A 16,184-nucleotide genomic window follows, 5' to 3' on the forward strand; every position below is an offset into this window, starting at 1 on the left:
CATTAGCTCCGTAAATGGAGTTGAAGAAAGTGAAGTGGAGCTCAGAATAGTCTAGCCTGTACTATTCACCAGCCTTGTCCCTAGAAACAATGCCTCTACATATCAGGGGTAGGGTTTTGATTAAGTAGAATGAGGTGCCATAGTTAACAAATATAGTAGAAGAGATTTATTTAACTGAATTGTCTACTGTTCCTCCTTGATTCCTGTGTTTTACTTTCCCTACACTAGTGGTTTTAGCAGTACCTCAAATTTGACAGTTCCTTTTTAAGATCTGGAGGAGTTTTAGTAGACCAGGAAAAGAGGTTTAATAAGATTGTGCGTTGATATTAAAAGCAATAAGTAAAACAATGACCTTTAGTGATCTTGCAGGAGAGAATATATGTGTCTCAAAGTAAAAATCTATAAAATGCAGTTCCAGAGCATGGGTGTTGGGGCGAGGGTGTGGGAGGAGGGCATATTTTACTGACTATTGAACTTGTGCTTGGAATTCCTAGTTATAGTAATATTGAAACATTATGCTTTAATGGATGACACAGTTCTGTTGTATTTCAAAGTTTTTTTCTGTTTTAACTTCCAGGAGAAGAAGCTTCAGAGAATCGGAATGAAAACCTTAACCCCGATAATAATGCTAAGACACGCTGTCAATCATGCTCCTCAGCATTCTTCAAGATTTTCTGGGGCTTTCTGGTCATTCTTTCTGTGTCATCCTCCTGGGTTGGTACCACACAGATTATCAAAGTCACATACAAGAGCTTCCATTGTCCTTTATTTATGACTTGGTTCTCTACAAATTGGAACATAATGTTTTTTCCTATATACTACTCGGGACACCTTGCAACAGCACAAGAAAGACGGACAATAATTAAGAAAATTAGGTACTGATCCCCTTTATTTTTCTTAAAAATAAATAGATAAAAGGTACAGTAAAATCAATTCTTATTATATCAGCTGCTAATCTTTATTGTATTTTTGAGGACATTTGGATGATAATCACTTTCGCATTTTGCTTCTGTGTTTACAAATTGGAACAATGATCATACCAGTTACAGATAAGCAGTACATTTAACATAGTGAAAGTGCAGGGCATTTCAAAACAGATTTTGGTGGGGGGAAGATACATAGCCATCTGGGTGGTATGATTTATGGCCAAGTACAGAATTATTAGGTATGGTTGATGCTTTCAGCAGAAGGGATTGAACCAGGGACAATGATATGAAAGTGATCTTTCAATAGTGCTCATCTGATGCAAACAGTTTGCTTCACCCTCCTTCCGTATCTGGGAACAGTAGAGTCTCTGGCAAGGGGATGAAGTTTATGGTGAAGTACTAACACAGTAGATTTAGACTTTGTAATGTTTAGTCACAGGAAATTTCTCCTCATCCAGGACTGGATGTCAAAACATCCACAATACAAATTTGTATACAATTATGCTATTAAAATCCCTTGCGGATAATACCTCTCCTAAGTGAACATTCCAATTAACTATGTTAACATAAATGAGGATTACCCAAGTCATTCAACAAATAAAGAAAGACAAAAACATTTAGATGTAGCAGGTACTTGCATTTGAGTGTTAATTGAATAGATGCAGTGAGAACAAATTTACTGTTATACAAATCTGTCTCTTCCCTGTTTGCAGAGAATGCAGTAGGATATTTGGTGAAGAGGGACTAACTCTGAGACTCTTCCTGAAAAGAACAGCCCCATTTTCTATCCTCTGGACATTAACTAATTACCTATATTTACTGGCTTTGAAGAAATTAACAGCCACAGATGTTTCTGCTCTCTTTTGTTGCAACAAAGCATTTGTCTTTCTGTTGTCTTGGATTGTGCTCAAAGACAAGTTCATGGGAGTTAGAGTAAGTACCTTTGATTTATGACTTCAATAAAAACAAATTTCTATAGGTAATAAAAACTGCATCAGTCTTTAACATTTACAAAATCAACAAACATTTGACAAATGAACTCATGCTCCCTTGATCACTCAAATTAACTTAACACAATGCTAGTTAAAAATTTGAAGAAATTATGCATAAGAAAATGCAGAATTATATTCTGCCGAAAAACTGATTTTCACAGAAAATAACATACTCCCCAGTGAGATTCAGTTGCCCTTTTAGAGGTGGGTCTGGTTTACCAATGAAAGTTGATGGCTCTGAAAAAAAGTCTATTTCTGATGTAGATGCATTATGAGCATACTGATAATACGTTCCTGTTTTATGCCTTTAGATATATTAGACAATTTGCATCCAGAGTGGAGCTATTGATGAGTATAAATTGATTAATGGAAAATCTGTCAGACTCTCTAATAAACTCCTGCTGTAGTTTAGAACATCATAGTCAACCACATTACACTGGGTCTTGAATCACCTGGAGAAGAAATAGAAGATTTCTTTCTCTGATTGACATTAGTGATGGTTTTTTTACAGTTTAGTGGTATGGTCACCATTACTGATGCTGGGTTTTAACTTTATTTAATTATTTAAAAATTGAATTCCCTAATACCCTTGTAGGATTTAAACTCCTGATAGTTCTTTCCCTTTCCCTCTATAGATGATCCACTCTGACTGAAGACCACTCATGTCTATTTTATCCATTACTTCTGAAGTTGCTGCTGAGAACATTGTAGGGGCTGCAGACTTTGCTATAGCTGGAGCAGGGAATGTTTGATAGCATGATAGGGTTATTAATATGCAAGGAGGAGCATTCCATCATCCCCGCCACTTTCACACAGTTTCTGCATACTCCTGACCAGCAGACTTACTCAGATACCTTTTATTTGAGTGGTAATTGGCCAGGGATTTCATTAAGTTCTTGGAATGATTGCACTTTCTATAGGGTCTTTCTGAATACACACACATTTACAAGGATGGTACCTGGATTGGGGAGCATGCCTTGTGAGAATAGGTTGAGTGAACTTGGCCTTTTCTCCTTGGAGCGAAGGAGGATGAGAGGTGATCTGATAGAGGTATACAAGGTGATGAGAAGTATTGATCGTGTGGATAGTCAGAGGCTTTTTCCCAGGGCTGAAATGGTTGCCACAAGAGGACACAGATTTAAGGTGCTGGGGAGTAGGTACTGAGGAGATGTCAGGGGTAAGTTTTTTACTCAGAGAGTGGTGAGTGCGTGGAATGGGCTGCCGGCAACAGTGTTGGAGGTGGATACAATAGGGTCTTTTAAGAGACTTTTAGATAGGTACATGGAGCTTAGTAAAATAGAGGGCTATAGGTAAGCCTAGTAATTTCTAAGGTAGGGACATGTTTGGCACAACTTTGTGGGCCAAAGGGCCTGTATTGTGCTGTAGGTTTTCTATGTTTCTACACAAATTGTTTTTTGAACTTGAACTTCTGTTCTCATTTTAATTTTCTACCAAGATAGAGATCATGGTAGAATACTTTTTTTTTGTTTGGGGAGTTTGAGTTTGTGGGGTGGAGATTGAGATGTGGGGTTGAGTTTGATGGGTGGAGCTTGAGGGGGTTTGTTTGAGGGGTAGAATTTGAGGAGTTTACTGGAGCAAATGAGTGAAATTAGAGTTTGAACTCAATAGTTTGGATGTTGGCAGGAGGAAGACATGGTCTGAAGTTGACTAGCCTTGGTTTTGCCAGTGGATTTGGAGGATGATGTCGAGACAGCATCGGTGCAGTAGTTAGTCTGAGAGAAGGCATATGAAGGGGGAGAGATCACAGGAGACCTTTAGCTTAGTACCAGATTTTAGATCATTAAAGCTTGAATAGTGTTCCTCTGACATCCTGTGTTGGTAGCTGGGGGATGTGGTGGATTTCAGTATTAATGTCAGTCTTCACTGAAAGAGGGCTGCTGGGATATGGGAAATGTTGGACGGCAGTATTCAGCCTCCGAGTGTGTCTCTGTATCATCATCATCATCTGCAGTTTGAATACTAGTAGCAGGAAATAAAACAACCAGCACACATGTCTCACTGCCGTGGCTGTTTTTAATGTACAAACACATTTAACCACAGGGGTCATCACATTCAACCCCACCATTGTCTAATACTCATGATTAAATTGAACAAGTAAGAAGGTTACACAGGGAGCGGCAGGAGTTTGCAACACATTGCCTGGGGAAGTGGTGGAGGCAGATGGCAACATTTAAGAGGCATTTGGAGAGGAACATGAAGAGGCAGGAAAAGTAGGAATATGGACCATATGCTGGCAGGTGGGATTAATTTGGACTGGCTTCATGGTTGGCACAGATATTATGGGCTGAAGCGACTGTTCCTGTACTCTTCTGCGTGTTCTACCATTCTCTGAATTCAGAGTTTAGAATGAGCTTGGTTCTGGAATGGGGGCTATGTTAGTTGAGCAAAATTGCATCTGTCCTGTGCATTAGGCCTACCCCAGCAAGAATCTTGTTGAAGGCCAGTTGCAGTTGTGCAATGAGAAAGCTTGAGGAATGTGTGGGAGTTATGGCAGAGCCCTGCTTGTGGGATGGGGACCATGGCTGGATCTCTTGATTAGAATCACAGCTTGCACACCACAGTGTGAAGTAGAGTTTCTTAGAAATCTGGGAAGTGTTAAAAATGCAACAAGTGCTGCTAGAATAAAACATCAGCCTTAACATGGCAATTATGAATTGGTCTTAAGAGAGACAGCAGTACTGTGGTTATAAATAAAATAATTTTTCTTTAGCTTTTGTACTGAAATCCCAGATAATTACAGGGACAGTGGGGGATATAACTGATTTGCTAGAATTGTTGGTGCTGTGTTGTACATTGAGGAAGAAAAAGCTCTTGATTAGAAAAGAGAAATATTTGAAAAGCTGGGAAGCTGGAGATTATATTGACCGAGTGAAAAAGTGGGTCAGGGAAGAGAGTTAGGGTGTGGGGAACTGACCTAACGGAACCGGTTTATGAAGGAGAGTTGCTGGGACAAAGAAAAACCTCAGGGAGTGGGGGAGGGGTGGTGAAATACAAGTGCAGATGTATGGAGTGAAAAAAAGTGCAATTGGTTTAAAATAATGACAAAATTGACGGAATTATTTTTCTTTCTCTCTTTCCTATTTTGTATTCTTGCCGAAATATGCAAAAGAATACAATTTTGCAGACCAAAAGATGACCATATTTGCTAACTGAACCAGTTAAAATTGTATTTCAATAACTTTTTTTTTACAATATTTGTGACTGAGTTCATAATGAACCAATATATTCAGTCAACTAATTAATGTTGACAGAAATAGTTTAATAACTTATTCTGTGCAATTCCCTCATTTAAAATCTTAGTTTTATTATTCTGTGGATTATTTTCTTTGGAACAATTGGAATATAATGTGTAATTAGAATTGATTTTATTTTGACATTTTTGTTTTAGCAGAGTCAATCTGTATTTATATTGCCAACAAAATAAATAGGCTTACATAAATGTACAGCAATTATGTCAATTACTGCAAACTGAATGCTTATTGCAATGATTATTTGTGATAATGTTGTCATCAGTACAATACTGGCCGTGAAAGTACAAATCTCTTCATCCTGTATTTATGATTTGATAATTCAGCACCTATTGATTTGGATTTGTAGAGGGGAGAAAGCACGGAAAAAGGCTCTTTGCTCACCAAGTTCCCACTGATCTTCAACCACACATTTACACTATTTCTACATTCTCGTCAATGAAGGAATGGTAATTCCAAGTCAGAAGGGTGTGTGATTTGGATTAGAATTTGCACCTGAAGCCCAGTTATTTCGTGGTGATGAAGGTCATGGGCCTAGAAGCTGCCGGGGTAGCTAAGGCAGATAACTGCAGTGCACGTGGATGGTGCACTGAGTCATACTGATCTAAGGCTGTTGGAATGAAAGTATTTGTGGTTAGCAGGTGCCACTGTTTCATCTTCTGGTACCCTATAACTACATGAGAAGAGTCATTTTCCTTGTTTTTCAGGAAAGCCAGCTACTGTTGCCTATCCCACAACTCCCCTATAGGGCAAACACAAGGAAATCTGCAGATGCTGGAAATTCAAGCAACACACACAAAATGCTGGTGGAATGCAGCAGGTCAGGCAGCACCTATAGGGAGAAGCACTGTTGATGTTTCGGGCCGAGACCCTTTGTCAGGACCTGACGGTCTTGACATCAGGTCCTGATAGTCCTGACGAAGGGTCTCGGCTCGAAATGTCGACCATACTTCTCCCTATAGGTGCTGCCTGCCCTGCTGTGTTCCACCAGCATTTTGTGTGTGTTATTCCCCTATAGGGTTTTGTTGTAACCTGTTAGGTTGGCAAGATATTGATTAGCCAAATAAAGGGAGAAAGTAGGAGCAGAGTACTGAATTTGGATGATCAATGATGGTCATATTGAAGAGTGAAGCAAGCACAAGGGATGAATGGCCTTCTATTATATTTCTATTTCTAAGTAGATGTTGGTGACCTGTTTAATGCATCTGTGAATTAATAATGTGTGTGAATGCCTATTTGTAAACTGAAATGACTTTTAAATGTAAAAGTCAAGGAAGTGATCTTTTTCAACCCATTTGGAAGCCTTGTTGGCCCCCATTCCCATCCTCACCCCCATCCCTATTCAAATTTCTCTTAAATGTTGAAATTGAACCTGCATCCACCACTTCCACTGGCAGCTGGTTCCTCACTCTACATTTCACCTGGTGTTCCTCCAACCCCAGTGGGAAAAGCCTGCAAGCATTTATCCTATGTATACCTCTCATAATTTTGTATATCTCTATCAAATCTCCCTGCATTCTCCTACACACAAAGGAATAAAGTCCTAACCTATTCAACCTTTCCCTATAAATAAGGTCCTCAAGTCCAGACAACATCTTTGTACATTTTCCCTGCAATCTTTGAATTTTATGACATCTTTCCTGTAGGTAGGTGACCAAAACTGCAGATAATAGACCTCACCAACATCTTATACAATTTCAACGTAACATCCCAACTGCTATACTCAGTACTTTGGTTTATGAATCCAAAAGCTTTCTGTATGATTCTTTCCAGCTCTGCTGTCATTTTCAGGTAATGAGTGCTTTGTAGGCCTCTGTCCTACTGTATTCCTCAGTACTCTACCACTCACTGTGTAAGATCCGTTTTGGTTTGTGCTCGTTCTTCATGTTAGGCAAACAAGTCCTACCTGAACTTCTTGGCAGGCTGCGATCATAATGATCTCTGAGACAGTCAGCAAAGGCCAGATAAAAAAGCAGTGAGGTAGAAGCAGAGTAGTCTTTGGTGTTAGAATGGCCAGGCTTTGACTCAGCAGGATTCGTTGAGAACAGGCTTGGGCAAGCACAGGCAGAGGTTCCAAATACGTTTACTTTTCTCTTCCTTTGTCTATTGTTACATAGCTAGTGCACTGAGAGTGAATGCTGGAGTAGTGGTATGTTCTTTGTGTGAGATGTGGGAACTCCAGGAAACCATCAGTCTCCTAGATAACTATATCAGTATGAAGTGTATCGAGCTGCAGCTCAGTGACCTTTGGCTCATATGGGAGAATGAGAAGGTGACAGACAGGAGCTACAGGGAGGCTTGTGGGTGACTGTCAGGAGAGGGAAATGGACTAGGCAGCCAGTGCAGAGTACCACTGTGGCCATTTCCCAACTATACGGATTTAGATACTGTTAGGGGAGGGGGAAATGACCTACAGCAACTGGGTCTCTGGTACTGAGTCTGGCTCTGAGGGAAGGAGGGAGAAGAGGAGTGCAATAATGATGGGGGATTTCATAGTTAGAGGAGCAGACATGAGATTCTGTGGACGTGAAGAAATCACCCAGATGGTATGTTGCGTCCCAAGTGCCAGAATCAGGGATGTCTCGGATCGGGATGGAGAAAGAATAGCATCCAGAAACTGGGGTACATATTGATACCAATGACTTGCTGTAGGTAGGAAGTCCTGAAGAAAGAATATAGGGAATTAAGTAGAAAGCTGAAAAGCAGGACCTCCAGGGTAGTAATCTCTGGATTGCTGCCTGTGCCACATGCCAGTGAGGTAAGAATAGGATGATATGGCAGATGAATGTGTGGCTGAGGAACTGGCGTACAGGGCAGGATTTCAGATTTCTGGATCATTGGGAAATCCTCTTGGAAGGTATGACCTGTAAAAAAAGAATGGGTTACAGCTAACCCAAGGGGAAAACCAATATCCTTGTGGGTGGGTTTTCTAAAGCCTTTGGTTTAAACTAAATTGGCAGGAAGACAGGGCTGAGGATGGGGCAGTTGGTATACAAGTTGATACAGTGTGTAGTGAGACTGTAAGAAAGGGCAGGCAGATGATAGGGCAAAATTGCAGTCAGTCAGATAAGTTGAAATATAACACGGGGAGAAAATGGAATAGGGTGATGAATACAGGACTAAAAGTGTGATATTTTAATGCATACAGTATATGTAATAATGTAGATGATCATCCAAGGACCGGCATTTTATCAAACGAACAGGCTGGTAGGCAGACGAGATGGGGTAACTGTTGAAAAAATGAAATCAAATCATTAGAAAGTGATGACATAGGATTGGAAGAAATAGAATCCATGTGGGTAGAGTTAAGAAACTGCAAGGGTATAAAGATCCTGATGGGAGTTACATACAGGCCTTCGAACACAGCCAGGATGTGGGCTACAAATTACAAGACATAGGAAAGGCACGTAAAGAAGGTAATGTTACTGTAATCTTGGGGGATTCCAATATGCAGGTAGATTGGGAAAATTAGGTTGGTGCTGTATCCCAAGAGAGGGAATTTGTGGAATGCCAATGAGATGGCTTTTTAGAGCAGCTTGTGCTTGAGCCCACTAGGGGAAAAGGCAATTCTGGATTGGGTGTTGTATAATGAACTAGGTTTGATTAGAAAGTTTAAGGTTAGATTAGAGAATCCTCAAGAGGCAGTGGTCATAATATAGAATTCACATGGCAATTTGAGAGGGAGAAGATATAGTCAGATGTGTCAGTATTCCAGTGGAGTAAAGGGAATTACAGAGGCATGAGAGAGGAGCTGGCCAAAGTTGATTGGAAGGGGACACTAGCAAGGATGATGGCAGAACAGCAATGGCTGGAGTTTCTGGAGGTAATTTGGAAGGCACAGGATTGATACATCCCCAAGATGAATAAATATTCCAAAGAAAAGATGGTGCAACTGTGGCTGACAAAGGAAATCAAAGGTAGCATAAAAGTAAAAGACATTGCATATAATATATTAAAAATTAGCAAGAATTTAGAGGATTGGGAAATTCTTATAAAGTAATGGAAGGCAACTAAAAAAGCAACTGAAATATGAAACCTAGTTAGCTAATAATATAAAAGATTTTTCAAATATACTGTATAAAAGAGTAAAACAGAGGTGATAGTGGATATCAGACTGCTGAAAAATTAACTCTAGAGAGGTAGAAATGGGGGACAAAGAAATGGTGGAAAAACCTAATAAGCATGTTGGGTCAGTTTTCACTGAGGCAAGACACTGGCAATCTGCCAGAAATTTGAGTGTGTCATGGGACTGAAGTAGGTGTAGTTCTGAGGAGAAGGTGCTTGGAAAGCTGAAAGGTCTAAAGTCACCTGGACCAGATGGACTACACCCCAAGGTTCTGAAAGAGGTAGCTGAAGAGATTGTGGAGAAATCAGTTCTTCAAGATACTGCCAGCAAACAACACAACTAATGGCGATGTCCTGCCGACAGTTCACAAAACTATTTCTTTTACTTCTTCTTTCAAATATGATTCTTCTACTAAGCTGTGTGCAATTGGAAACTGTGAGTTACATTTTAATGGTGTGCTTTTGGGCTGATTGGGCAATCTGGTACTTTGCTGCCTTCAAGGGAGTTCAGTGAGGTTGGGAGTGGAGTGCACAGTCTGGAGGTCTGGAAGCCTGGACGCAGGACGTGAGCTCATGATTGACTCCATTGCATTTCTCCAGTTGTGGTGTTGAACATGTTTGAAGTCGATGAGACAAGAGTGGAGTCCGGAAGGGTGTTTGGCACTGTCTGTATACAATTGACAGGTTTTCCTCATCCTCTCGCTGTCTGCTGTTGAAGGAAAGTACAGCAGCCTTGGTTTCCAAGCTGCATGGATTAGTCAGCCAGGCTCGTGGCTGTGGACTTGCTTTTGGGTTCTTGTTGCATGTGTTCCTGGTTACACTTCTTTTGCCGTCTCTTGAGCGATTTTGGTCAGCCATCAATTGTGTGCAATTTTGGTCTCCAAATTTGAGGAAGGACATTCCTGCTATTGAGGGAGTGCAGCGTAGGTTCACAAGGTTAATTCCTGGAATGACTGGACTGTCATATGTTGAAAGATTGGAGTGACTGGGCTTGTATATACTGGAATTTAGAAGGATGAGAGGGGATCTGATTGAAACATATAAGATTATTAAGGGATTGAACACACTGGAGGCAGGAAGCATGTTCCCACTGATGGGTGAGTCCAGAACTAGAGGCCACAGTTTAAGAATAAGGGGTAGGCCATTTAGAATGGAGATGCGGAAGAACTTTTTCACCCAGAAGGTGGTGGATATGTGGAATGCTCTGCCCCAGAAGGCAGTGGAGGCCAAGTCTCTGGATGCATTCAAGAGAGAGTTAGATAGAGCTCTTATAGATAGCGGGGTCAAGGGATATGGGGAGAGGGCAGGAACGGGGTACTGATTGTGTATGATCGGCCATGATCACAGTGAATGGCGGTGCTGGCTAGAAGGGCTGAATGGCCTATTCCTGCACCTACTGTCTATTGTCTATTGATATGGATGATAGATATGGACTGGGGCACCTTGGCAAAGACTGGCTCTGTGGCCAGCAGTTGGCTAACAGCACTGAACTGAACTAAACTGAATACTCCTAGTTTGATGCAGATATTCTATGTGTTGTTCACCCACTTTTTGCCGTTTGCATAAATTGTTCTTTTTTTGTGTGATGGATGTTTGATGTTTTCTTGCGATGGGTTCCATGTTGTTTCTCTGTTTCGTGGCTGTCTGTGGGAGAATGAATCTCAAAATTGCATTCTATATAAATATTTGATGATAAATGTACTTTGAATCTTTGACTTTTGGGGATCACTAGATTCGGGAATGGTTCCTGCATATTGGAAAATTGCAAATATCACTCCGGTCTTTAAGAAGGAAGGAAATTATAGGCCAGTTAGCCTGACATCAGTGATTGGGAAGATGTTGGAGTCAGTTATTGGGGATGAAGTTTTGGGGTACTTGGAGACACGTCATTAAAATAGGCCAAAATCAGTATGGTTTCTTTAAGGGGAAATCTTGCCTGACAAATCTGTTGGAATTCTTTGAGGAATTAACATGCAGAATAGACAAACGAGAGTCAGTGGCTGTTGTTTATTTGAATTTTTAGATGGCTTTTGACAAGGTGCTGCACATGAAGCTGCTTAACAAGATAAAGCTTCTGTTATTACTGGAAAGATACTAGCATGGATAGAAGACTGATAGGAGGGAAAGAATGGGAATAAAGTGGAGGAGAAAGGGAATAAAGGGGTCCTTTGCTGGTTATCTGCTGGTTACTAATACTTCTTTGCAATGGTTAGCATTGGGTCCACTTCTTTTCATGTTATATGTCAACAATTTGGATGACAGAATTATGTCTGCAAGCTTTCATGTATCTTGGACTTCCATTTGTATGGAGTGACCTGTTGTGTACTCATTCCTTCATTCTGGGAGCCTGCAGCCAGGTGCCATAAAGTAATATTGTCAGTCATGTGATGCCAATCAATTCAGTGCTTTACGCCACTGGTTGGTGCAGGGTGAGATTTCCAACCTGTCCACTTAGAATCATGTTTGAATCCTAACTCTCATGTGGATGTTCTCAGCTGATATATTCAAAGTTACCTTGAACAGAATCAGCTTCTGTGTTGAAATAGAGGCTGATCTACTCCAAACATACATGGGATGGTCAGGTTAATTTTTGTAATTTTATGAGACATATGCTCTGTTTTCACTAAATGTTGGGATAAAATGCACACTTGTCCTCCTGCCATCTGGCTCCTTATCTTGTTTGTGACATGACTACTCCATCACTTAAGCATAAGCAGACTTCCCCTGATTTCAGAGCCAGAACATTTCAACAGTAATGGGTAGAATCAAACTCTAGCCACAACAATGGTGGTGACCTTCAGTCCAATTGATTACATTTCTGATTGTGTAGTGCACTGAAATACAAGCAGAGTCCTGACAAGTGACAAATAGTGAACATTAGTATTCATGCTGAAACAGAGGGAAAAAATCATGTTCTGAGAAATATCTACAGTTCATAAATCATTCTGACAGCCTTGGCTGAATTGCTGACTGTTGTAACAATTAATTACTGGAAAGTTACTCAGACACCATAGCGCTCAATTTTATTTCATATATTGTCACTTATGCTTTAAAAAAATTAAAATCTTCTTAACTCATTTTTGGGTAGGTCTTACACAGTGAGCAGTAGGGCACTGAGGTATGTGGTAGAACAGAGGGATTTGGGATAATTCCTTGAAAGTGGTATCACAGAAAGGGTCGTAAAGAAATATTTTGGTATATTGGCCTTCAGAAATCAACATTTTGAGTGCAGGAGATCAGATGTTATGTAGAAATTGTATAAGATGTTGGTGAGGCCTAGTTTGGAATATTGTGTGCAGTTTTGGTCACCTACTTATATGAAATATGTAAACAAGATTGAAAGAGTGCAGAGAAAATTTACAAGGATTTTGCCAGAACATGAGGACCTGCGTTATATGGAAAGCTTGAAGGTTAGGACTTTAATCACTTGAGTGTAGAAGATTTGAAGGGAAATTTGATGGAGGTGTATAAAATTATGAGGGTGATTTCAAGTAGGCTTCTTTTACTGAGGTTGGGTGAGACTACAACTAGAGCTTGTGGGTTAAGGATGAAAGGGAAAATACATGAGATGGATCTCCTTTACTCAAAGACTGGTGGGAGTGTGAAATAAGCTGCCAGCGTAAGTGGTGGATGCAGGTTCATTTTCAACATTTAAGAGAAATTGGATAGGTTCATGCATGGAAGGGCTATAGTCTGGGTGCAGGTCAACTTGACCGGGCATGTTAATAATTCAGCACATAGATGGGCTGAAGGGCCTGTTTCTGTTCTGTAGTTATGATTCTTATGAATCTACCTAACCAAGAACAACAGAGACAAACAGCAGTCAAAAAAAAAACAATCTGATAGCATTATCTGCATTGGTTTTGTCTTATAACTAATACAGATAGCACTTATTGAACACTATCTATGAATTTTCTTATTGCAATATTTCAAGGGCATTACTGCCATAATTGTCCTTTGTTGCTTAAGGTAATTGTAATAACATAGTAAATTCAGTATCTCAAAATAGTGAGGCTTTTGAAACAATGTTGAGGATTTACCCTTTACAATCGTGTCAATATTTTAGAGAATTTTCTGATCACATTGGCCAGTTCCGTGTGACGATGGATAGGACATGGTCAGGTCCTTCATACTACCAAGTAATTTTTGTATTCCTGGTCAATATGGCTACAACAATGCATATAAAATGGTATGCTGTGGAATAGAACTTTGTTTTCCTTTAGGTACCCTATTTGCTAACTCTAGAGTTGTTCAGTATGTGCATGAAAAGCTTTGCAACTTTACGTATATTTTACATAGCACAGATGTTTTTGATGAGATAACCGTGGATCTTCCTCAATAAGAATCCTATCTATTTCTAAGACAATTGAATATATTTCATACTTTATGAAACCATGCGAGTGCCATAAGTATAATGCTTCATTTGCTTTTATGTAGTGATATCTAATCCAGTGGTAGGCTTATGCTGTATATGATCTACATGGTTAACCTAACCTCATATCTTGAGATTCTATATATTTATATTTCTACTTCCTTTCACATTGTTTCCTGATGAGTTATCAATATTGTCAAAGAATGCATGTACAATACAATTCTGATATTCGTCTTCTCCAGATAGTGAGGAAATACAAACAAAAAAAAACCCCGAAACTAGCAGACCCCAGAATCTCCCACCCCCGCAGAAATAAACGACAATAGCAACATACCACCACCCCCTCCCAGCACAAAAAACCAGCACCAATAATAATCCCTAACCCCATCACCCGCCGAGAAAACAGAAACAACACAATTCCCGAACCCCTCATTTGAGGAAAATAGAAGACAGCGACAATAGCAGCAGCTTCCCAACCTTACCCTGCAGGAAAAAAACCATCGACAATAACAATTACCGACCCCCTCATTTGTAAAAAGGAGCAGCGACAGTAGCATCAAAAACCCTTTCTGCGCGCACCCCCCCCCCAAACTCACACACAAATAAATGACAGGTCATCCATCTGACAATCAGCCACAAGAAAGAAAATGCCAAAAACCTGACAGAGACCAATATGCACTGCAATCAGATAAATCTCAGAATATCGAATAGTCCTTCCATGTCTCAGAACTCACGCCTGGTCTGAACGGTGGTTTCCATTGGGAGTGATCAGGTTAAAGCAAATCAGTGCTAGTAAATGAGGACCACCACAGCCAGTCAAATAGGAATCACAACAGTCTATTCTCATTTTAGCTGACTGAGGCACATCAAGCTCCTCTATTGCTACTCTGACATTCCCTCGTCTTTTGGTCAACAGATCGGTAAAGAGCATTTTTACAGTGAGCTGAAATGCAGAGTAGTTTTTCATAAAATTACACATTAATGCAATAGCATTTTCAATATTACACATCTCTCTGGAGCAAAAGATACCAGAATAAAGCATTTGTTTTTTTTAATACTCTCTGAATGCTAAAGCAGTAATGATTCCACAAGTTTGATTTTATTTAGTGTAACTTTGGAAAGAAACGATTACAAGGGATTTATTCGGAGATCCAGCGCAGAGCAGGTCCTTCCAGCCTAATGAGCCGTGCCACCCAGCAACCCACCTGTTTAACACTAGCCTAATCACAGGACAGTTTACAATGACCAATTAACTTACTAACTGGTATGTCTTCGGACTGTGGGAAGAAAATGGAGCACCCGGAGGGAATAATTATGATCACAAAGAGAACGTATAGACAGCGCCGGAAATGAACTCCAAACTCTGATGCCCTGAGCTGTAATAGTGTCGTGTTAACTGCTATGCTATCGTTGCACCCCTTTTTAAAAAATTTTGAGATAGATCATGGTAACAAACCTTTCCAGCCCAATTGCATCCATGTGTCTAATTAACCTTCTCACCTTTACTTTTTTTGAACTGGAGCATCCTATCACTGGGAGAACGTACAAACTCCTTATAGACAGCACAAGAATCGTGGCGCTGTAAAACATTACGCTAACCGATGCTCTACTGTACCGCCCATATTCATGCTTATTAGTTGCAAAACTCTGCCAGGAGTTTAACAAGATTTGTCACCAGGAAATGTTCATCAAGAAATAAGTAGAGAAATTCCTGGATGTGAACCAATAATTTCCTGTATAATACTTTAAACAGATATAACATCCTGTCTTGAAACTGTGCCAAATGTCTACCGTCTTGGTTTCTTTAATCTTGTAATATCTAGATCATTTTCACATCTCTGGAGAAAACAGTAGGAACATTATTTTTCCTTTCTGTCAAACACTAAAAATTTTGAAAGTAGATCTATAAATTGAAATTGGCTGTTTAATTAATAAAATCCATTCATGTGTAATGTCTGTTTACACTAATGTACTGTCACTAACTAAAATTGGCATCTGCATGGGGATTATAGAAAAATTTGAAGACAAGGCAAAATTACATTAAAAGTTCTTCTGCTTGATAACCTGATACACTTGAGAGTTGTTTACTTTAATCATGAAGAAAATTTGAGAGAATGTTTAAAACATTTTTATTTCTCTTATTCTCTCTCCCCCATTTGTTTGACACTAGATAGTTGCTGTAATCATGGCAATTACTGGAATTGTAATGATGGCATATGCAGATGGTTTCCACGGTGATTCAATCATGGGAGTCGCACTGGCTGTTGGATCTGCATCCACGTCAGCATTATACAAGGTAAATACACCAACACCAACCTATCAACTTTCTAAGTGTGGGTTAAATCGCTCTAATAATTTGTTTCATCGTTTAACTCAGCACTGAGTATGAATGATACTATGACGATATATACACACTCTACGAATTGTTTTTCTAGCTCTAACTTTGCTTTATTTCGAAAGGATGTCTGGCAACAGGGACTGCTCTCTCCCCCATTCCAATATTATCTCTAACCCCTCCCTCATCTTTCCCAGCTGGAGAAGGTTCTGAGGAGGATTCCTT

The 16,184-nt window shown here is 39.9% G+C and overlaps 1 protein-coding gene across 2 annotated transcripts in view; it reads left to right on the forward strand.

The window, feature by feature from the left end:
- Positions 1 to 16,184, forward strand: part of slc35f4 (solute carrier family 35 member F4) — a 140,523-nt gene that overhangs the window by 100,578 nt on the left and 23,761 nt on the right. For both annotated transcript variants that reach the window (XM_059957364.1, XM_059957372.1), the window contains exons 2-4: positions 578 to 875; positions 1,640 to 1,859; positions 15,795 to 15,920. In XM_059957364.1, the coding sequence (XP_059813347.1) occupies positions 578 to 875; positions 1,640 to 1,859; positions 15,795 to 15,920 (644 nt within the window). The remainder of the gene's footprint in view (positions 1 to 577; positions 876 to 1,639; positions 1,860 to 15,794; positions 15,921 to 16,184) is intronic.

Source organism: Hypanus sabinus, chromosome 2 (genome assembly GCF_030144855.1).
Source record: "Hypanus sabinus isolate sHypSab1 chromosome 2, sHypSab1.hap1, whole genome shotgun sequence".
In the NCBI taxonomy this organism is placed as follows: Eukaryota; Metazoa; Chordata; class Chondrichthyes; order Myliobatiformes; family Dasyatidae; genus Hypanus; species Hypanus sabinus.